At 43.0% G+C, this 22,718-nt stretch overlaps 1 protein-coding gene across 3 annotated transcripts; it reads left to right on the top strand.

The window, feature by feature from the left end:
* Positions 1 to 61: 61 nt before the first annotated feature.
* GALNT17 (polypeptide N-acetylgalactosaminyltransferase 17) lies at positions 62 to 19,311 on the top strand. 3 transcript variants are annotated; one of them, XM_063146474.1, is made up of 11 exons: positions 62 to 453; positions 4,340 to 4,523; positions 6,323 to 6,489; positions 8,239 to 8,413; positions 9,866 to 10,063; positions 11,062 to 11,179; positions 13,015 to 13,200; positions 13,964 to 14,101; positions 15,264 to 15,359; positions 17,766 to 17,933; positions 19,043 to 19,311. In XM_063146474.1, exons 1-11 carry the CDS (start codon positions 216 to 218, stop codon positions 19,169 to 19,171), a joined length of 1,797 nt encoding a protein of 598 aa, XP_063002544.1. In that variant the 5' UTR covers positions 62 to 215; the 3' UTR covers positions 19,172 to 19,311. The 3 variants fall into 3 exon arrangements, with proteins under 3 accessions (XP_063002544.1, XP_063002545.1, XP_063002546.1); XM_063146475.1 differs by lacking the exon at positions 17,766 to 17,933; XM_063146476.1 differs by lacking the exons at positions 62 to 453; positions 4,340 to 4,523; positions 6,323 to 6,489; positions 8,239 to 8,413 and having other exon boundaries at positions 9,871 to 10,063; positions 11,070 to 11,179.
* Positions 19,312 to 22,718: the final 3,407 nt, after the last annotated feature.

Here is a 22,718-nt window from a genome sequence, read left to right as displayed (position 1 = left end):
ATCCGATTTGGGTTACCTTTCAGAACCTTCACAAACACTTTTCGCTTGTCCTTGCTGTACAAGTTGAGGTCTGGCGGGAGAATTGCCAAAAACACAAGGATGTGGGATACATTCTCAGCTCAGACCAGAGAGTAGCTCATTCTACTTCTGCCCCCACTGCTGTCTTCATTGCCAAAGCGGCATAGTTCGTGCCTCCCACGTGGAGAACCTCTTTGATGGCTTCTCTGAGGAGAGTGAAAGTCTTGCTGGTCTTAAACCTGATTGCCGTCGCAGGCTTTGTCCTTTTCCTGGCCAAGTGCAGGCCCATCGCGGTGAAGAATGGGGACTCCTTCCATGAAATACACCCCAGGGCAGAAGTGGCCAATTTGACAGCCCACGCAATTAACCCCATCCAGGACGCCGTTTTGAAAAGGCTGTCGCTTCTTGAAGACATTGTCTATCGACAGCTCAATGGTAAGCGTGCGTTTTCTACGGGGTTAACTTGGGAACTTTTTCAGCACCTCTACTAGAGGTCAGGTGACCATATGAAAAGGAGGACGGGGCTCCTGTATCTTTAACAGTTGCATTGAAAAGGGAATTTCAGCAGGTGTCATTTGTATATATGGGGAACCTGGTGAAATTCCCTCTTTATCACACCAGTTAAAGCTGCCCTCTTTTAAATCTGGTCACTCTAGTATAGCTCCTGCAGTTTTAACTGATAAAGAGGGAATTTCACCAGGTTTTCCATATATACAAATGACACCTGCTGAAATTCCCTTTTCTATGCAACTGTTAAAGATACAGGAGCCCTGTCCTCCTTTTCATATGGTCACCCTACCTTATAGGCCCCTTCCAACTCTACTATGCTATGATAGGGTGACCCTATGAAAAGGAGGACAGGGCTCCTGTATCTTTAACAGTTGCATAGAAAAAGGAATCTCAGCAGGTGTCCTTTGTAGATATGGGGAACGCGGTGAAATTCCCTCTTCATCACAACAGTTTAAGCTGCAGGAGCTATGCTAGAGTGGCCAGATTTAAAAGAGGGCAGCTTTAACTGTTGTGATGAAGAGGGAACTTCACCAGGTGCTGCATGCATACAAACGACACCTGCTGAAATTCCCTTTTCTGTGCAACTGTTAAAGATACAAGAGCCCTGTCCTCCTTTTCATAGGGTCACCCTACTAGAGATAAAATCCTCTTTCTTGGGTTTGCATTGCAAACGTTGCTGGATGAGTTGGTTTTAGTCCGTTGATTCACTGGCAATGGTTTGCAATGTGTGCGTGCTTACATGTATAAGATCCCAGGGTTCATTCCTGGCATTTCCACTTCGAAGGCTCCAAGTGATGAGGAAAGACGTCTGCCTGCGATTCTGGAGGGCAGCTGATAATTAGAGTAGACGTTACTGAAATGGACAGATTCTCTGCCCTTGTTAAAGGCAACTCCAAATGGTTCTGGGAGGGATTTCAGTTCAGAGGATAAGTACATGTTTTGCATACAGCAGGTCCGGGGTTCAGTTCCCAGCATGTTCATTGTTTGACAGACAATGTATTTTTTATTTTTTTATTTATTACATTTTTATACCACCCAATAGCGGAAACTCTCTGGGCGGTTCACAAAAATTAAAATCATGAAGAGCATAAAGACAACCAATCATCTAAAAACACAAATACAAAACACAATATAAAAAGCACAACCAGGAGAAAACCACACAGCAAAAATTGATATAGGTTAACATATGGAATTAAAACAACAAAGTTTAAATTTCAGTTCATAGGTGTTGAAATACTGAGAAAATAAAAAGGTTTTCACCTGGCGACGTAAGGAGTACGGTGTAGGCGCCAAGCGAACCTCTCTGGGGAGCTCGTTCCACAGCCGGGGTGCCACAGGAGAGAAGGCCCTCCTCCTAGTAGCTACCTGCCTCACTTCCTTTGGCAGGAGCTCAGGGAGAAGGACCCCTGTGGGTGATCTTAAGGTCCAGGCAGGTACATATGGGAGGAGGCGTTCCTTCAGATAGCCTGGCCCCAAACCCGTCCCAGGTTCAATTCCCAGCTTGTTCATTGTTTGATAGACAATGTAGCTGTTAGTCATAGAATCATAGAATCGTAGAGTTGGAAGGGGCCTAAAAGGCCATCAAGTCCAACCCCCTGCTCAATGCAGGAATCCACCCCACAGCATACTTGACAGATGGTTGTCCAGCTGCCTCTTGAAGGCCTCCAGTGTGGGAGAGCCCATAACCTCCCTAGGTAACTGGTTCCATTGTCGTACTGCTCTAACAGTCAGGAAGTTTTTCCTGATCTCCAGCCAGAATCTGGCTTCCTGTAACTTGAGCCTGTTATTCTGTGTCCTGCAGTCTGGGATGATCGAGAAGAGATCCTGGCCCTTGAGAACACAGGAGGTTGCCTTATACCAAGTCCGGCTGGACATCAGGAAAAACTTCCACACTGTTAGAGCAGTATGACAATGGAACCAGTTATCTAGGGAGGTTGTGGGCTCTCCCACACTGGAGGCCTTCAAGAGGCAGCTGGACAACCATCTGTCGGGGATGCTTTAGGGTGGATTCCTGCCTTGAGCAGCGGGTTGGACTCGATGGCCTTATAGGCCCCTTCCAACTCTACTATTCTATGATTCTATGATCTTCTGCATTCAAAACTTGTGCTCTGTCACTAAATTTAATATAGAGGATTGGGATGGCTAATGCGATTGTGTGTGTGTGTGAATTGTATTTGGTATATTAGTGTGTGGGGTTTGTTCTGTTGTTATTTTAATTTTGCATATATTTAACCAAGCTTGTGGCCTGGTTAGTATTTCATACAAGTTGTCTAGAGTCCATAGAATCATCTAGGCTATAAATGTAAAGTCAGTGACCAAATGCCTGCAATTTCTGGTTGTTTAAATGAAGCTGACATCTCATTGCATCAGTAAGGAAATCAGACCTCTTGAGATTGAGTATGGGGATATAATAGCAGAGACATTCAGAAAAGCACGCTAGTGGTTGATTTGGGAAATGACCTTTTGGGGTGCTGGGTAGGCTGAGAAAATGTGCGTTTTCTAAGCATCACTCTTCATCTGAATGCAGTTGTTTGCACATTTGGGACCAATTCAGCAATTCTTATGGCTCACCCCTGACAGCTTATAATTAAATCCTCAAGCTACATTTCTTTTTATGGCATAGTCTAGAGATGTCTGTTGCAATCTCACAAGGTACAGTGCTTTTGAGATGTAGAGCGGGAAGTCTAAAGCTGCCAGGTAGGATGGAGGAACACGGTCTGAAGTTGTAAGAAATCTAGGTGAGAGATCTAATTAAAAAGCTGGCTAAAAAAAACCAATCTTAAGTGGTTCCCAATAGATTTGCAAATTGATGTGTGATCCCGACAAGCTTTGTTTCTTGCGGAGCTTAAAAGCAGCCTTGTGTATTCTAACATCACCCCCATTAACTTTCCAGTGCTGTTTATCTGGAGTTTAGTTTTTCTTCCCTTGAGTCTTACGCATTAAATTAATGTGCGATTTCATCGGGGAAGAAATGTCGTTCCGAGAGTCCAAATCGGCATTGCGGAGGATACTCGAAGGATTGTGCAGTTTACACTTGTTCATCTTTTGCCATTCGGCGTCAGGGTAACCCATCTCGATTTTGGAAAGAGGAGGTAGAAATTTGGAACACTAAGAGCCTCGTCACGCCAGGGTTATACTGTGCAACCACTGCGAATTGCGTGCAAAGGACTCCGAAGTTTTCCAGCTTATAATCTTCTTTGAATGTGAAGTACTCCCATCCCTCCTGCTTTAACTGTGCTTCATATATAAAAGAGCCGACCTATTTAACTACCTCTTTAGGAGCGAATCTTTTGTTGTTCCCCGAGTGGCCACTGGGGGCGCAGGAGAATGATTTGATATGTTTAAAGGACAAATTAAACAAATGCTTACATCTGCGTAAGTTTTAAAGATAAAGACATCAAAATTGGCACAGTAATAGATATTAAGGAGAGCTTTAAGCACACCAAATTTGAAATGGATTGGGTCATCTGTTGATTTTTTATGATTTTTTTACATTTCCCCCCTTAAACCCTGTTGCTTTCAGCCCAGCGCTCCAGCCTATCAAGATCACTTTGAAGTTTGTTTCTGTCTTCCAGGGTATTATCTAACCCTGGATTAATGGGTTGCTGTCCTTTTGCTTCCCTTTCATCTAGGTTGAAGGTACCAGTGCATTTGACATTTGACAGTAAGCAAAAAGAAAAGGGGAAAAAGATGTGTGTCCATCAATAGCTGTGATCAACCAACTGTTCAAAGGACAGATGTGTACTCTAGCTTCAAATGTCTTCTTTTAAAATTGACTCTCTCTCTCCCTCTTTGTTTTTGTTTTCTCTAGGACTGTCCAAATCCTTGGGGCTGATCGAAGGCTATGGTGGCCGTGGCAAAGGTGGGTTGCCTGCCACCCTTTCCCCAGAGGAAGACGAGAAGGCCAAGGGACCACATGAGAAGTATGGCTACAATTCCTACCTCAGTGAGAAAATATCTCTGGACCGCACCATACCAGATTATCGCCCCACTAAGTGAGTATCCCCCACATTTTACGCACCAGAGTCTGAATGTAAATCCTGAGATTGAACTTTCGCTGAGTGTGTAACCTGACAAAAGCACTAAAGGGTAAACAAAATCCTCCCACAAGCTTTATTTAATTAAAAAAAAAATTATTTATTTATTGCATTTCTATACCACCCAATAGACGAAGCTCTCTGGGCGGTTCGCAAATAATAATAATAATAATAATAATAATAATAATAATAATAATAATGTATTACTTACCCGCCTCTCCACTTGGATCGAGGCAGGGAACAACAGTGAATATAAAACGCATCAAAACTGATTAAAATCATAGTATACATGATTAAAGCATCCTTAAAACATCCTAAAAGCATTCTAAAATTTCACTGGATAGGCCTGCCGGAATAGATCAGTCTTTATTGCGTTTTTAAATGCTAAAAGACTGTCAAGTTAATGAATCTCCTCCAGAAGGCCATTCCAAAGTCTTGACCATTTGTCCCCCATGAAAGTGGAGTGGAAAGTATATCTGAGCCTTTTATTTATTTATTTATTTATTGCATTTATACACCGCCCCAAAGCCGAAGTTCTCTGTTGCACCCAGGTTTCATAAATTTGTCTAAAGCTACCTAGGCTATTTCTTCGATTCTAAGACGCACTTTTCCCCCCCATATAAACATCTCTAAAAATGGGGTGCGTCTTAGAATCGCGGGTGTGTCTTAGGTTTCTTTTTTTTTCTCCTGTTGGTGGTACTGAAATTAGTGTGCATCTTACAATCGATGGCATCGATTGTAGTTTTGCAGAACTGTTGTTTTTAGCTTATTTTAATCTATTAGCTGTTTGGGGTGTTTTAATATTTCATTGCGAGTTGCCCTGATAATGTTTTTTTGAAGCCTAGGATGTACAATTAAATAATACATAATAATGCATCTTATGGTAGTGAACTCCATACATGTAATTTCCATGTAATTTATGCATTGGGTGTGAAGACTTTTCTTTTGTCTGTCTCAAGTCCATTGCCAATTCATTCTGATTGGGCAAGGGGAGACAGACGGCCTAGTAGATATAATTCCCCCCTCAAATGCTGCATATACACTCACTTTTTACTGATTGATTGATTGATTGATTGATTGCATTTATATACCGCCCCATAGCCGAAGCTCTCTGGGCGGTTTACAAAAGTTAAAAACAGTAAACATTAAAAACAAATATACAAAGTTTTTTAAAAAACAAAAAGCATAAGAACAGTATTAAAATTTATTTCTGCGGTGTCTGCCTTCTGTGAACACATGTCTGTTGAGAAAGGCTAGACTTGTGACGGAACCTTGTTCCACACTCCGTGCACAGAAATGGTTTTTCACCTCTGTGGATTCTTTGATGTAAAGTAAGGGTGAACGTACGACTGAAGCTTTGCCCACACGCCACACATTTTGTATGGTTTCTCCCCTGTGTGGGTTCTTTGATGTCTACTCAGGGTCCCACTACGGCCGAAGCTTTCCCCACATCCCGTACATTTACATGGCTTCTCTCCTGTCTGGGTTCTTCCATGTGCGAAGAGAGTTCCTCCGTCACTGAAGCTTTTTCCACACTCAAAACATGTATATGGCCTCTCTCTTGTGTGAATTGTTTGATGGGCTTTAAGGGTACTGCAGCCTTTTCCCAACCTGGTGCCTTTGAGATGTATTGCACTACAACTCCCATCATCCCCAACCAGCAATAGTGGCCTCTGTGTGTGTTCTGCTTCCTGAAGTTGTACAAACTAATTTTTTTTAGCTAACCTTGCTTCTCTCTCTCTCTCTCTGTTTCACAGGTGTAAAGAACTGAAGTATCCCAAGGATCTCCCACATCTTTCTGTTATTTTTATCTTTGTGAACGAGGCCTTGTCGGTCATCCTGCGTTCAGTACACAGTGCGGTGAACCATACTCCTGCTCACCTCTTGAAGGAGATAATTCTTGTAGATGACAATAGCGATGAAGGTGAGAAAACCAACCTTTTTTGAAAGACACCCCATGCAGGACAGTCATAAACCATTTACCTGGGGTCATCTAGGTACTTTTGTAAAGTTCAAGGGAATGTCAGTACCTGCCCATCTGCATCATCAAGGAACCTTAGCCAGGGGACGGGGGTCTCGTCTACACCAAGCAGGATATTCCACTACGAAAGCGGTATATAAAAGGCAGGAGGCACACTACTGAAGTGTACTGACCACTGTTGGGGCCCATTGACACATACCATAGACCGCTTTCATACTGTTATGAAAGCTCCTGCCTGTTATATACCGCTTTCATAGTGGAATATCCTGCTTGGTGTAGCCGAGCCCCCAGAGTGGACCCACTGACAACAGAGTGTCCAGCCTCCACTGGTTATAGTGATATTGAAATGCACTGCAGGATCTATACGACTGACTACCCTGTCAGACTAATTTGGTCTCATTTTTTGATAGGGTAACCTCCCTTGTGGACTGTGGGAATGCTGTGGACATAATATATCTTGACTTCAGCAAAGCTTTTGACAAAGTGCCCCATGATATTCTGATTAACAAGCTAGCTAAAAGTGGGCTAGACGGAACAACTATTAGGTGGATTCACAGTTGGCTACAGAATCGGACTCAAAGAGTACTTATCAATGGAACCTTCTCATACTGGGGAGAGGCAACGAGTGGGGTACCGCAGGGCTCAGTCCTGGGCCCAGTGCTCTTCAACATTTTTATCCATGATTTGGACGAAGAGGTGCTGGGAACGCTTATCAAATTTGCAGATGACACAAAATTGGGTGGGATAGCGAATACCCCGGAAGACAGAAACAAACTTCAAAGTGATCTTGATAGGCTGGAGCGCTGGGCTGAAAACAACAGAATGAAATTTAATAAGGATAAATGCCAAGTTCTACATCTAGGAAATAGAAACTAAAGGCACAGTTACAAGATGGGGGATACTTGGCTCAGCAATACTACAAACAAGAAGGGTCTTGGAATTGTTGTAGATCACAAGCTGAATATGAGCCAAGAGTGCGATGTGGCTGCAAGAAAGGCAAATGCTATTTTGGGCTGCCTTCATAGAAGTATAGCTTCCAAATTACGTGAGGTACTGGTTAGGCCTCGAGTATTGTGTCCAGTTCTGGGCACCATACTTCAAGAAGGAGCATATTCAGAGGAGGGCAACCAGGATGATCAGGGGTCTGGAAGCAAAGCCCAATGATGAGAGACTGAAAGAACTGGGCATGTTTAGCCTGGAGAAGAGAAGATTGAGGGGAGACATGATAGCACTCTTCAAATACTTAAAATAGAGATCTCTTCTCGATCCTCCCGGAGTGCAGGACACAGAATAACGGGCTCAAGTGACAGGAAGGCAGATTCCGGCTGGATATCAGGAAAAACTTCCTGACTGTTAGAGCAGTACGACAACGGAACCCATGACCTAGGGAGGTGGTGGACTCTCCCACGCTAGAGGCCTTCAAGAGGCAGCTGGACAACCACCTGTCAGGGATGCTTTAGGGTGGATTCCTGCATTGAGCAGGGGGTTGGACTCGATGGCCTTGTAGGCCCCTTCCAACTCTACTATTCTATGATTCTGTGAGCCATTAGCGCACTTTGCCTAGAGCCCCTTCCAATGATGGTAACCTACTTGCCAATGGAACTCCATAGACAGAGATGGTTTTCAGGAGTCCCAACTGGACTCTCAAAGTTCCTGCATCTGTTCAGCTCTTTGCGTTTCTTCTTTTTCTAGAGGAGTTGAAGGCACCACTAGAGGAGTACGTCAACAAGCGGTACCCTGGCCTTGTGAAGGTAGTACGCAACCAGAAAAGGGAAGGCCTGATCCGAGCTCGCATTGAAGGCTGGAAAGTTGCATCAGGACAGATCACCGGCTTCTTTGATGCCCATGTGGAGTTCACAGCAGGCTGGTAGGTCATGCGCTTAAGACTCCCAGCTTTAATTGTTTTTAATTGCATTTTATTATTTTAGGCGAAACAATACAAATGAAGAACAGTTCCCTCTCCTTCTCTCCCGCCGCGATCATAATACCACTGAAAAATACGGATAGCACGGAGGAAACAAAGTTTACCGTAGCAAACAGAACATTTTCTATAAGCGTGCAAAAGTTGCAAAACATGAACAGTTCAAAAAGTGTAAACAATTTTGGCCACAGAAGAAGCATTGTGATACGTTAAACTAGAATTGAGTTCCCCTAACCCTCCTCAATGGAATTGCTGTGGCGTAGCCCCACTCCATGGATAAGTAACCACTCAGCTGGATAAAAGCCTTTCTGTTTTGTGACCCGCAAAGCTACTTTAATGCTCCCCTATGTAACCTGACCCCACTTTGCCTTGGCGGGGACCCTGGAACCAATCCCCGGCGTCTCTAAGGATGGAAGGGCTGCACCAGAGGCCCAACTCTCTCAATTACTCCACTTTATTAATAACACATCGGATATGACAGACAGTGTGGCGTAGTGGCTACAGTGTTGGCCTGGGAGTCGGGAGATCCGGGTTCTAGTCCCCACTCAGCCATGGAAACCCACTGGGTGACTTTGGGCCAGTCACAGACTCTCAGCCCAACCCACCTCACAGGGTTGTTGTTAGGATAAAATGGAAAGGAAGAGGATTATGTACACCGCCTTGGGTTCCTTGGAGGGAAAAAGGCAGGATATAAATGTAATAAATAAATAAATAGGTGATTGTGTGAACTGACTCAGGATTGAAGGAGGAGGAAGCAAACTGAAACTCTGCTGTCGAAGTCAGTGGTTTCTTAAGGTTTGAGAGGCTTTCTCTTTTATTTTTTCAACTTTTTAAGAAGTCTATTTCCATTTTACTCTGGATATCACCAGTTGGTTTTTTTTAAAAAAAAAATTGACGCTTAACTTTTAAATTTTAATTGCAGTTTTGTACCTGTACGCTTCGTGGGTCAGACAGCCGCACCCACCTGTCTTTTTTCCTAAGTGTAAGCCGCTCTGAGAGCCTTTTTTGGCTGAGGAGCGGGGTATAAGTATGATAAATAAAATAAATAAATAAATAGAGGGACACAGAGATACGGATAGTTAATCAGAAGAGAAAGAGAGGAAAGGAAAAGAAAGGAAAAGAAAAATTGCAGGGGAAGGAATGAACGATTGTGAGAACGTCCAGTTGATGTGAAGGATCAAAGACCCTAAGATCTGAGGGGTGTCGTTTTTGATTGTGGCAATAAAACAGGAAAATAAATAAATAAAAATATCCACTGAGTACAAATATACTCAATGGTCCGATTCAGGTTTCCTATGTTCATCCTCTGCTAGAACTGTTTGGATCTAATACTTAATTCCTTCATTGCCTAGAAGAAGTGGATCTCCTTCAAAATCATTTGTTTCCTTTCTCTTTCAGGGCGGAACCAGTTCTCTCACGAATCCAAGAAAACCGGAAGAGGGTCATCCTCCCTTCTATCGACAATATCAAGCAAGATACATTTGAGGTTCAGCGCTACGAAAACTCGGCCCACGGGTACAGTTGGGAGCTCTGGTGCATGTACATTAGCCCACCAAAGGATTGGTGGGACGCCGGGGACCCGTCATTACCAATCAGGTTGGTTGCAAAACTGGGGAGCCCTCGGCCACTCGAGGGCTCCTTTAAACAAAGAAAGGGATGTGAAAATTGGAGACTTATTAGCTTATTGAAGACTTATGAGCCAACAGGGCGATATGGCTGCAAGAAAGGCAAATGCTATTTTGAGCTGCATTAATAGAAGTATAGCTTCCAAATCGCATGAGGTACTGGTTCCTCTCTATTCGGCCCTGGTTAGGCCTCACCTAGAGTATTGCGTCCAGTTCTGGGTACCACAATTCAAGAAGGATGCAGACAAGCTGGAGTATGTTCAGAGGAGGGCAACGAGGATGATCAGGGGTCTGGAAACAAAGCCCTATGAAGAGAGACTGAAACAACGGGGCATGTTTAGCCTGGAGAAGAGAAGATTGAGGGGAGACATGATGGCACTCTTCAAGTCCTTGAAAGATTGTCACACAAAGGAGGGCCAGGATCTCTTCTCGATCCTCCCAGAGTGCAGGACACGGAATAACGGGCTCAAGTGACAGGAAGCCTGATTCCGGCTGGACATCAGGAAAAGCTTCCTGACTGTTAGAGCAGTCTGAGAATGGAACCAGTTACCTATGGAGATTGTGGGCTCTCCCACACTAGAGGCAATTTCTCTTGTTAAAATGTAGTGTAACGTCTGATGGGTTTAGATTCTAGCAGGCGAGATCTCAGTTGAACATTAGAATACTTCCAATGACCTACGGAGGGTTGATGGCTGTACCTCACTGGACATCTTCAACTAGTGTCTTGGCTGCCGCCTCTGGGGATGGTCTAGCTATGGACTTCCTGCACTAAGGAGAGGGTTAGACTAGAGGTCCTACAGGAATCCCTACAAGTCTATTGTTTGGCTGAATTAACCAACTATAGGTTGGGATTCGACAGCACATCAGAAACCATGGCTTAGACCAAAGAACTGTCTGGTTCTGTGATGGTAATATTACTGGCAAAAATAATTGAAAGTGTTGTGTGTGTTTTTCTGCCTTCTTCTCTAGGACTCCAGCGATGATTGGGTGCTCCTTTGTGGTGAATCGGAAGTTCTTTGGAGAAATTGGCCTTCTTGATCCAGGAATGGATGTTTATGGTGGGGAGAACATAGAACTTGGAATTAAGGTTGGTGTGACAGGAGAAAGGGGGAGACCGTAGCACTGTGAGGAGGGACAAATGGTTGCTCTAATTACAGTGGTGGCCAAAATGGCAGACACTTTTTGAGACTTTCATGTTTTGCAACTTTGCCTGCTTATAGAAAATGTTCTGTTTCATGAAATTCAAATGTTTATATATCAATTGAAAGACCTGATTCACGGAATACAACCAGCCTGCTTCTTTTCCTGGGTGTCCAATCCACTCTTTTCTTTGGTGCCATGGCTCTATATAGGATGCACGGACGTACGAGAGCTGGACCATAAGGAAAGCTGAAGGAAGATAGATGCTTTTGAACGGTGGGGTTGGACTCGATGGCCTTGTAGGCCCCTTCCAACTCTGCTATTCTAGGATTCTATGATTCAGAGTACATGATGGTACAGTGTAATACGAAGGCTTAATTGAAATGAAGCACGCACATTCAATTAAGATAGGTGGTAATTTCATTTACAAAATGGGGAAAGTGAATAACATAGAAAGGAACCAGAGCAAGGTTTGGAAACAATACTAACAATATTATAAAAGGTGGTATCTTAAACCAAAATTAATGCGGAGAACAAAATGGGTTTTAAAGAATGAGTGAAATACAAGATTGAAATGGAGCATACCAAGATAACAATTTAGTGAAGTAACTAATTCATAAAAAGTAATAATAACCACTTGGCAATTTAAACATTTAATGACTTAAAACATAAAATTAGAATAGCAATTAAGTAGTGCACAAACACTAGACATATAGAAGATTAATAGAAGACATATAGACATATGAGAGCCGGTGTGGTGTAGTGGCTAAGATGTTGGACTGGGAGTTGGGAGATCCGAGTTGTAGTCCCCACTTCGCCATGGAAACCGACTTGGTGACTTTGGGCCAGTCACAGACTCTCAGCCCAACCCACCTCACAGGGTTGTTGTTGTGAGGATAACATGGAGAAGAGGAGGATTGTGTACGCCGCCTTGGGTCCTTGGAGGAAAAAAGGCGGGATGTAAATGTAATAATAAAATAAAAAATAAATACGTCCACTTGTCCCATATGCGTTTCGACCACAAGGGTCTCCGTCAGTGGGATAAGTTTTAAAATCTCTTCACTGTCTGCCAATTAGTTTCCGGGCAAAGTATAAAGTGTTGGTTATCACCTTTAAAGCCCTACATGGTTTGAGTCCAGGTGACCTGCGGGATCGCCTTCTCCCGTACAATCCGCCCCGCACGCTCAGGTCCTCTGGGAAGAATTTACTTTAGCTACCAAAAACTAGATGAACAACTATTCCCCAGAGGACCTTTTCTTCTGCCGCTCCCAGATTATGGAATGACCTGCCGGGAGAGATTCGTCAACACTCTCCCGGATTTTAAGAAAGCCACAAGGACTGATCTCTTCCGGCAGGCCTACCCAGTGGAATTTTAAGATGCCTTTTAATCATGTGCTGCTTTTAACGTTTTGAATGTTTTAATTATATGTATGTTATGGCGTTTGCATTTGTGTTGTACCCTGCCTCGATCCAGAGGGAGAGGCAGGTAACAAATACTATTATTATTATTATTATTATTATTATTATTATTAAATAATCAACATTCGAGCCCAAAAGCAGAGGTTGAACAGCCAGATCTCTCTGTTGTAGTTGCACCCTGCATTGTAGAACCAGCACTGAGTATGGACTGACTGTCCAGAGTGCCGTTATGACATCCGCGTATTCTGATGATCTGGACTCAAATCGTTTAGAGGATGCATCGGGTTGGAGAGACGGGCCATGAGGTTTCCAGCTTTCACCTTCGGGATGCTTGTTCTCTGTTCTCCCTTTCCATCGCTCCAGGTGTGGCTGTGTGGTGGTAGCATGGAAGTCCTTCCCTGTTCCCGAGTTGCCCACATTGAGCGTAAGAAGAAGCCTTACAACAACAACATTGGCTTCTACACGAAGAGGAATGCGTTGCGGGTGGCTGAGGTGTGGATGGACGACTACAAGTCTCACGTGTACATCGCATGGAACCTTCCGCTGGAGGTACGCCTATGTATCTCCATTCCTTTAGCCCTGCTCTGTTCCCCTAATCCCGTCCATTGTTACAGAATTGGACTGGGAACAAGAAGGCCTGGGGTCAAACCCTCCACTTGGCCGTGAAATTCAATGGGAGGCCTTCAGACACTCACTTTGGTTGGGAAGATAAAAAGAAAGGAGGAAGACTAAGAACGTTACCTTAAGCTCTTCAATAAATGCATAAATGTAGGGGGCTGTGGGCATGAAGGGGGAACCTCTACAGCAGTGGTTCCCAAACTTTTTCAGGTCACCGCCCCCTTGGTTCCACAAACTCATGCCCAGTGCCCCCTACCCTACACTATAAAAATCATTATTCAGAATAGCGGTTTTCAACGACCCACTAAGGAAGATAATAACAATAAAATTCAAAACAGTAACAATGAATTGAATATTTATTCAAAATCTGAAGCATCGGCCATAGGCTTGCCAAGGGAGGGAGGGAAAAGAGAGCGAACGCCTCAGTTTTGCAGCCGGCGTGGCAGGGCACACCAAGCAAGGCATGTCTCTTCATTAGCGTTTTGGTGCTTTTGAAACATTTCAATTCACCGTTAAAAGGCCTCTTCTTAAACAGTGTTAATACATGTGTGGATTCCATGCACAGTTGGAAACAAATTAAACCATGAACCAAGTTAAAACAATATATAATTTAAAAGCAGTAATAGCAGTTAAAACAACGTTACAGATCAATGACTCTCAGGATTGTAGTTACGCAGGTATGTCTCTTTTTCAGAACCCAGGGATCCATATTGGGGATGTTTCAGAACGGAAAGCACTCAGAAAAAAATTGAAGTGTAAAAACTTCCAATGGTACCTGGATCACGTCTACCCAGAAATGAGAAAATATAATAACACCATTGCCTACGGAGAGGTAATTAAAGGGTGGGCAGCATCCACAACATTCAACATGTGGGCATTTGTCGAGGAATTCAGAAGAATACATTTTTTTGTTTCTAATCATTTTCTAATGGGGAATCACCAGAAGCAGCCAGTTCCACTAAAGATCAAAAGTGGAGCCCTCTTAGCTGTCCTTATTGGCCATTTGACATACGACTTTGCTTTCAGTTTGGAAGATGGCTGGCATGATCATTTTCTGTGTGGCTGTGATACATGGGGGTTTCTTTTAAAGAATGGAAATTTACCTTTGAAGTTGAAGGACGAACATTGGAAACTGCCTTATTGATAACTTTTGTCGTGTTTCTCAGAAAGCTCCTGCTTTTGATGGGAGGCAAATGACAAGGCCTACTAAATAATCCACAAAGCTTTTATTAAGCAGCAAACATCTCTTCTACCTGAAGAGAGTCTAATCTCTTGGAAACTTCCCCCTAGGCAAAACTATGCAAACTAAGCAAGACAATTGTCCGACTAAGGAGAACAGGAAGCCCCTTCCCAAATGCCCATAACTTCAGAGAGCCTGGTGTGGAGGCAGGTTCTGGTGCAATCCTAATCGGACTGACTTTCTCACACCTTCCTTCCGCTCCGTACGTTTTAGCTTCCGGCAGACCCTAGCATCAGCTAGCTTGTCGGGACGCTCACCTCCGGAAGAAAGCTCACTTCCCACTGAGTGTGTAGGATTTGGCCTTGAGGAGATAAGTTCTGGAGAGGGCTGACTCCCAGCTGGGGAATCGCCCGTGAGAGCTTCCTCCCCCACTGGTACACAGGCTGGCTGGTGTCTGGCGTCTCTTCAAATACTTGAAAGGTTGTCACACAGAGGAGGGTCAGGATCTATTCTCGATCCTCCCAGAGTGTAGGACACGGAATAACGGGCTCAAGTTAAAGGAAGCCAGATTCCGGCTGGACATCAGGAAAAACTTCCTGACTGTTAGAGCAGTACGACAATGGAACCAGTGACCTAGGGAGGTTGTGGGCTCTCCCACACTTGAGGCCTTCAAGAGGCAGCTGGACAACCCTCTGTCAGGGATGCTTTAGGGTGGATTCCTGCATTTAGCGGGGGTTTGGGCTCGATGGCTATTTGCCTTTGTGCAATTCTGTTCGCCGTTCCAAGGATTGCTCTGCTTTTTAATTTGTTACAGCTGCGCAACAACAAAGTGAAAGATGTCTGCCTTGATCAAGGACCACAGGAGAACCACACAGCAATCCTGTATCCATGCCACGGCTGGGGGCCCCAGGTTAGAATTTATTGATTGATTGCATTTTATACCGCCCAATAGCCGGAGATCCCTGGGGGGTTCACAAAAATGAAAACCACTAAAAGTATGAAACAAACAGTATAAAAACATGATATAAAATATCATGTTGCATAGGTTGACCCTATGAAAAGGAGGACAGGGCTCCTGTATCTTTAACAGTTGCATAGAAAAGGGAATTTCAGCAGGTGTCCTTTGTATATATGGAGAACCTGGTGAAATTCCCTCTTCATCACAACAGTTAAAGCTGCAGGAGCTATACTAGAGTGACCAGATTGAAAAGAAGGCAGCTTTAACTGTTGTGATGAAGAGGGAATTTCACCAGGTTCTCCATATATACAAATGACACCTGCTGAAATTCCCTTTTCAATACAACTGTTAAAGGTACAGGAGCCCTGTCCTCCTTTTCATAGGGTCACCCTAATGTTGCAAGCCAAGCCGTGTGGGATCCCCACAGGAACTTGTGGACTTTGCAAGTCTCCCTTTTCCTTGACAGGCCCCCAGCAGTGAGAAGGTAGGGTGACCCTATGAAAAGGAGGACAGGGCTCCTATATCTTTAACAGTTGTATTGAAAAGGGAATTTCAGCAGGTGTCCTTTGTATATATGGAGAACCTGGTGAAATTCCCTCTTCATCGCAACAGTTAAAGCTGCAGGAGCCCTGCCCTCTTTTAAATCTGGTCACTCTAGTATAGCTCCTGCAGCTTTAACTGCTGTGATGAAGAGGGATTTTCACCAGGATCTCCATATATACAAAGGACACCTGCTGAAATTCCCTTTTCTATGCAACTGTTAAAGATACAGGAGCCCTGTCCTCCTTTTCATAGGGTCACCCTACAGAAAGGAGACTTTCGCAGAAAGACCAGCAGCAGGCAATTCCAGCACTGGTCATTTTAGTAAAATGTGCGTACTTTTACAAACAACGACTGAGGCTGGCTGTTGTGTGTAAAAATCTCCCTGTTTGTGTTACAACAGGGAGAAGAGAGGCTTTTATGCACAACCACATGGACTTGCCCTCTGCTGGTCATTGTGCGTAAAAGTCTGTCAATAGTCACGGTGGTGACAGAAATGCGCAAGTTTACAGGTTGAGTTGGGACGTCTCATGGGCAAGTGAGCAGGAGACCAGGAGGCTGAGCTGGCTTCACTCTCTGGATGGATTTGCCCAATATTCTTACTCAGGAACCAGTTCTACATACACATCCAGAACTCTTCCATCAAACAACCTGTAGATGGAGAGCTCTTGTTGAGTTAGATGACGTAATTGGAGAAAGTGTTGAAGACTCTTTCTGCAAAGAAAAATTTCTACTAATAGGAGTTACTATGCCACCTGGACGACCTTCTTGCAGGGTAGATTTGATTTAAATCCTGATTTAAATCACGATTTAAATCATTACTCAAAAAGAGTCAATTTAATCACGTGACTTCCCCCCCTCCCCAAAAAAAGTACACTCTTCCCCGTTATATTTTACACAACTCACGAGTTACCAAAGACTCATTCTTGCTGGTATAATCTTAATATTTACAACCAGATGACGGTTTCATTTTTAGAATCGCAACTTTTCAGACTGGTTTTACGGTTATATATATAAAAAATAATAATACTGATTTGGTTATACTATCAGAAACACATCATAGATAGATAATTATGAAATTATTGCGAAGTGAACGATCTCCAGTTTAATAGGTTAATCATTCATATTTGGACAACTTTTCTGCTGTACTTTATTGGAAGGAGAAAAATAATCTTACAGAAACCTCTGGAAGATCATGACATTGTGAACGGATTCATAGAATTCATTTACCAAAAAATTTAAACAGCCTCATGCTACATAATTAAAAACTAATCTTTATTTCATGATGAATAACCTTTGGACTATCGTGTATCTTAAATAGAAAACTATCTTTATTGATTTTTTCTTCAAAAAGCATTTAATTAAAATAATCCGATTTAAATAAAAAAAATCCGATTTAAATAAAAAAAATCCAATTTAAATTTTAAAAAAGTGATTTTTTATTAGTATTATTTTTAAAAATCATGGATTTTTATCTACCCTGCCTTCTCGTCTTGGTCCCCAGTTAGACAGAAGGTGACTCCCTGATGTCAGAGCTTCAGTATTGGGAGAGGTGGAAAGGGGAGCATATCATAGGATCCAAAGCCTACTCATGCCCCGAACGTGCCCACAGTGCAGAGAGACATTTGCATCCATTCCGAGCCTAATGTAAATAATAATTTCCCTTTCTGTTACTTGTAATTGGGAGGACAAGAGTTGAGGGGGTGGAGAACAGATTGAAGGAAGGAGAACACTGCTCCTCCCTCAGAGACCTGGTATGGTTCTGACCCGTTGCAGTCGTTAAATGTCCGTGTCTCCTTCTCCCTCGTCCTCCTGCAGCTTGCTCGCTACACCAAAGAAGGATTTCTTCATTTGGGGGCTCTTGGGACCACAATACTCTTGCCGGATACCCGCTGCATGGTAGATAATATGAAAAGCAGATTCCCTCAACTCCTGGAGTGCGAGAAAGTCAAGAGCAGTCTCCATAAGCGCTGGAATTTCATCCAGGTTCATAACTTTCAACTTTTCACCTGCGAAATTAGGGGCACACTTGGAACATGGTCATGCGTGGCTGAAGGCCATCTCCTTCTTTCGCTGGACCTGCATGGTTTTGCAGACTTTTCTGGCACCAACCTTGAACTGGTTTATAATGCAATATGACTTTATATATATACTTTACTTGCATGTCTTATAGCTCCTGACGAAGGATCCCCAGATCCGAAACGTTGAGCGTTGTACAAGTTCAGTTTAAAGTTTTTTGAACATTTTTTATATTTCGGATAAGAAAAATAAAGAAACCTCTTTTGACATTTCATAGCACCAGAGCTAGCCGCCTCTTTTTCTCATAGCCTTTTCGTGTTTTTCCCCTCTTTTCCCACTAGTGATAATATCAACCAGGGTTAGCATAACTACGTTGCCCAAAGGGTCGTCTGAACAGGGCCAGTGAGTTCTTTATTAGTTCTTTACTAGGGTGTAGTTAAACAGAATTAAAGCGGAGTGAAATGCACCACATAAAGAATGATTGAACAATAAATGGGCAAAGTGCACTCATTCTTAGTGGAAACCTTTCCTCTTGCTCAATTGTTCTAGAACCAGCCTTTCCTAAAAAAATTCTTCCCCATATCCAGTCTTCCCAGTTTCCATAAGTGGAAACTTCCTTTAACTTGAGTCCATTATTCCGTGTCCTCCAGGATTAAAGGAAGTTAAAGGAAGCCAGATTCCAGATTCAGGAAAAACAGAGGAGGGCCAGGATCTCTTCTCGATCCTCCCAGAGTGCAGGACACGGAATAACAGGCTCAAGTTAAAGGAAGCCAGATTCCAGCTGGACATCAGGAAAAACTTCCTGACTGTTAGAGCAGTGCGACAATGGAATCAGTTACCTAGGGAGGTTGTGGGCTCTCCCACACTAGAGGCCTTCAAGAGGCAGCTGGACAACCCTCTGTCAGGGATGCTTTAGGGTGGATTCCTGCATTGACCAGGGCGTTGGACTCGATGGCCTTGTAGGCCCCTTCCAACTCTGCTATTGTATGATTCTATGATTCTAAGTGTTGAAATGATGTGTGATGCTTCTAAATGGAAGTGTTATACATTGATTGGTTTTCTCTTTTTTATTTCAGAATGGTGCAATTCTAAATAAAGGGACGGGACGTTGCTTGGAAGTGGAGAATAAAGGTGTGTCAGGTATGGATCTTATTCTTCGTAGCTGCACAGGACAAAGGTGGACAATTAAAAATTTTATCAAGTAGAAGCATCCTTCATCCTTTGCTCAATAATCAGACTGAGATCTCACAAGGGTAAACATTTTTCAACAAACTCTCTGTTCATAATTAAAGGAAGAAAAGATTTATTTTATTTTTTGATTTTATTTATTGAAGCTCGGTTTTGTTTTTTTGCGACTTCATCCAGCTGGTTGAAGACCTGCCGTTGTCATCAAGTTGAGCACTTAAACGGCATTTCTTCCAAAGGACTTTAATAAAGGCTTGTAAACATTTCTTACTGTCTACAACTGAAATACCAGCAAAAGATATGGGAGGATCAAAGAGAAGGTCTTGGATATTTTTGATTTTTTTAAAAAATGCACATATCTAGAAATTGAGAGAAAATAATAATGTTGATCACTGAACTATAATTATAAACAATTTCCTCAATGCTCTTCCAAGCCATTTTTGGGACATAAGGTATCACTACCTTGATTGAAAACTGTGAGAGTCCTGGACTTCTAAAGACGCGTCATAGGCTTCTTCCAAAATTCCTTCCAAGCACACGAGGTAGTTGTCTTCTTCATGCCTGCTTGAGGACGGGGCGCGAGAGGGAATTGCCATTGACTTTTCATCCTTTTGTCAGTCTTGGAAAGAGGTGCCCTGTTTTAAATGACCATGCCAAGAGTCAGTATTGGAAAGGAATATTTTCATGAAGGCCAAATTGAACATGCAAAGGTGGTCAAATCCCCCCTCCTTTGCTCCAAGATAACCGAAATGCTTACATCTGTGTACGTTTTAAAGGTAAAGAGATCAAACTTGGCACAGTGATAGCTCTTGAGGAAGAGCTTTCAGCATGCCAAATTTGAATCAGATTGGTTTATCCCTTGATTTTTTTAATCCCCGCCTTTTAAACCCATTTTCCTGATAGTCCACCAGTGAGAATGATCGGTCTTCTTTTCCTTTGTTCATGTGAAACTGTGCATCTTCAAGTTGTTGTTATTATTATTATTATTATATTTATTTGTATCCTGCCTTTTGCCCAATGCTGGGCCTCAAGGTGGCCTTACAAAGTTTAAAATATACATGGGGGGGGGAGGGAAACAAAACCATAAACGTTTAAAATACACAACAAAATGATAAGACATTAACAAAGATGGAGGGCCGGATTATTCTCCAAAGGCCTGCTGGAACAAAAAAGTTTTCGCCTGCTTCCGAAAGCCCATCAAGGAGGGAGCCGGCCTAGCTTCCCCAGGAAGAGAGTTCCAGAGCACCGGAGCAGCCACCGAAAAGGCCCAGAAGTTCATAAACTACAGATCTGCTGGTTCCCTTATTCAAGAGTAAATCCCATTGATTTCAAATGCATATACATCCAAGTCATACTAAAATCAGATGCATGCTTAACTTTGAGTAAACCCCATTGAACACAGAGAGACTTACTTCTGAGTAAACAGACCTCAGAAGCAAGCATGGGGTTGCAGTGCACTTCTTTACAGTTTGCTGTTTTAAAGCTTCTGAGTGACCACACTATTAAAATTCAGTTCTATATGTGTATACTCAGAAGCAAGTCTCGCTCTGTTTTGAAAATATTTGGCAGGTACAGATAGAGGAATCCCACGTATAACATCCACAATCTGAACTATAATTTTCATCTTTATTTATTTACTTATTGCATTTTTATACCTCCTAATAGCCGAAGCTCCCCGGGGCAGTTCACAAAAATTAAAACCTTTCAAAGTATAAAACTAACAGTATAAAGACATGATATAAAATACAATGTAAAAGCACAACCAGGATAAAATTAGCAGCAGTGCAGAAATACAAATTTAAAACAGCAACGTTGAAACTGAATTTATAGACTGTTAAAATGCTGAGAGAATAAAAAAGATCTGAAAGAATATGGTGTAGGTGCCAGGTGAACCTCCTTAGGGAGCTCATTTCACAGCTAGGGTGCCACAGCAGAGAAGGCCCTGCTCCTGGTAGCCACCTGCCTCACTTCCTTTGGCAGGGGCTCACAGAGAAGGACCCCTGAGGGTTTAAACATACCCATCTATCTATATCCCATTAAATACCCTCAAATTTAGCTTGATAATTTGAGATATGTCTCTGGGAATAAGTATTCTCAAATGACCAAGAATTAATCAGGGTACTGCTTTCTCGTTTTCAATTTGTCACTACTTTCACGTTGACCTCTTTCTCATTTTAACTTTCGTCACTCGATATTAGGCTTGTAACCACAGAAGGGTCACTTCAGTGATTATTTTCTTTTTCAGTTACCTTCTTCAATTCCCAATTGCAGTTTTCATTGAAGGAAAGATGTGAGCCCTTTCACTTCTGGAGATATAAGGAAAGGAATGCAGGCAGAAGATACTGGCTCAGTGAGAAATAATCTTGGGCCACAGCTAGACCTAAGGTTTATCCTGGGATCATCCAGGGTTTGCCCCTGGATGATCCCAGGATCCCCTGTGTGTCACCTAGATGAACAGGTTTGACCCCTGGACGATCCAGGGATAAACCTTAGGTCTAGCTATGGCCTGGCTCTTTTCCCTTATTCTATCCAATGAGTTCCAAAAGTACTACTCAGACTACTCTGCCGTTCTCTATACCACCTTGAACATTTCACTTAAAGAATAAAGACGTTTATAACCGAATACTTTAACAAATCTGCAATCACTGCAATGGCAAACACATTTAGGCCACAATCATATACACACATCTGGGAGTAAGTCCCATTGAACTCAACGGAATCATGGGATTGGAGCAGACATTGCACCTTTCAGTGGTTATGGGGATTACACATGTCCTTGATTCTTCAGCGGTGAGTGTACAGAGAGCTGTGGGTGTATTTTTCTTTTCTTTTCCCCCCTACTACTTGCATCCACTACAATAAATTTTAGCAAATTTATGAGTATCAAGGTGTTGTCTCGTTATTTGTATGTCACGGGTTCTTTACTGCATCAGTTGGCCAAAACGTATTTTCTATTCCAACGAGCCCCGCCTGAAGTCGAAACTGTAACAGACCCCGATACTCAGGTCAGAAACTCAGATTGGTCTGCTTTGTGCTACAGAATGTCTTTATTGATTTCGGGAACCAGAAGGTTTGACCACATAACACCTGCTCTGGTCCGCTTGCACTGGCTGCCTGTATGTTTCCAAGCCCAATTCAAGGTGCTGGTTTTGACCTATAAAGCCTTACACAGCTTGGGACCACAATACCTGACGGAACGCCTCTCCCGACGTGAATATACCCGGTCACTACGTTCAACATCTAAGGTCCTACTCGGAGAGAGGCTCGGAATGTGGCAATGAGGGACAGGGCCTTTTCGGTGGTGGCCCCCAGACTGTGGAATGATCTCCCTGACGAGGCTCGCCTGGCGCCAACGCTGCTATCTTTCCGGCGCCAGGTTAAGACTTTCCTCTTTGCCCAGGCATATGGCGGCACATCTTAATCACCCACATGTTTGGTTTTTTTAAACGGTTTTTAATGCTTTATGTGTGTATGTTCTGTGTTTTAGAATTTTAAATTTTGTATACTTGTTTTTTATACTCGTTTTGTATACTCGTATTTTCCTGCTGGCTAGAGATGATAGTAGCT

The sequence above is a fragment of the Elgaria multicarinata genome, chromosome 22, assembly GCF_023053635.1.
Source record: "Elgaria multicarinata webbii isolate HBS135686 ecotype San Diego chromosome 22, rElgMul1.1.pri, whole genome shotgun sequence".
Taxonomy (NCBI): domain Eukaryota; kingdom Metazoa; phylum Chordata; class Lepidosauria; order Squamata; family Anguidae; genus Elgaria; species Elgaria multicarinata.
Note: the sequence above shows the minus strand (reverse complement) of the source record. Positions and strands in the feature narration are given on the sequence as shown.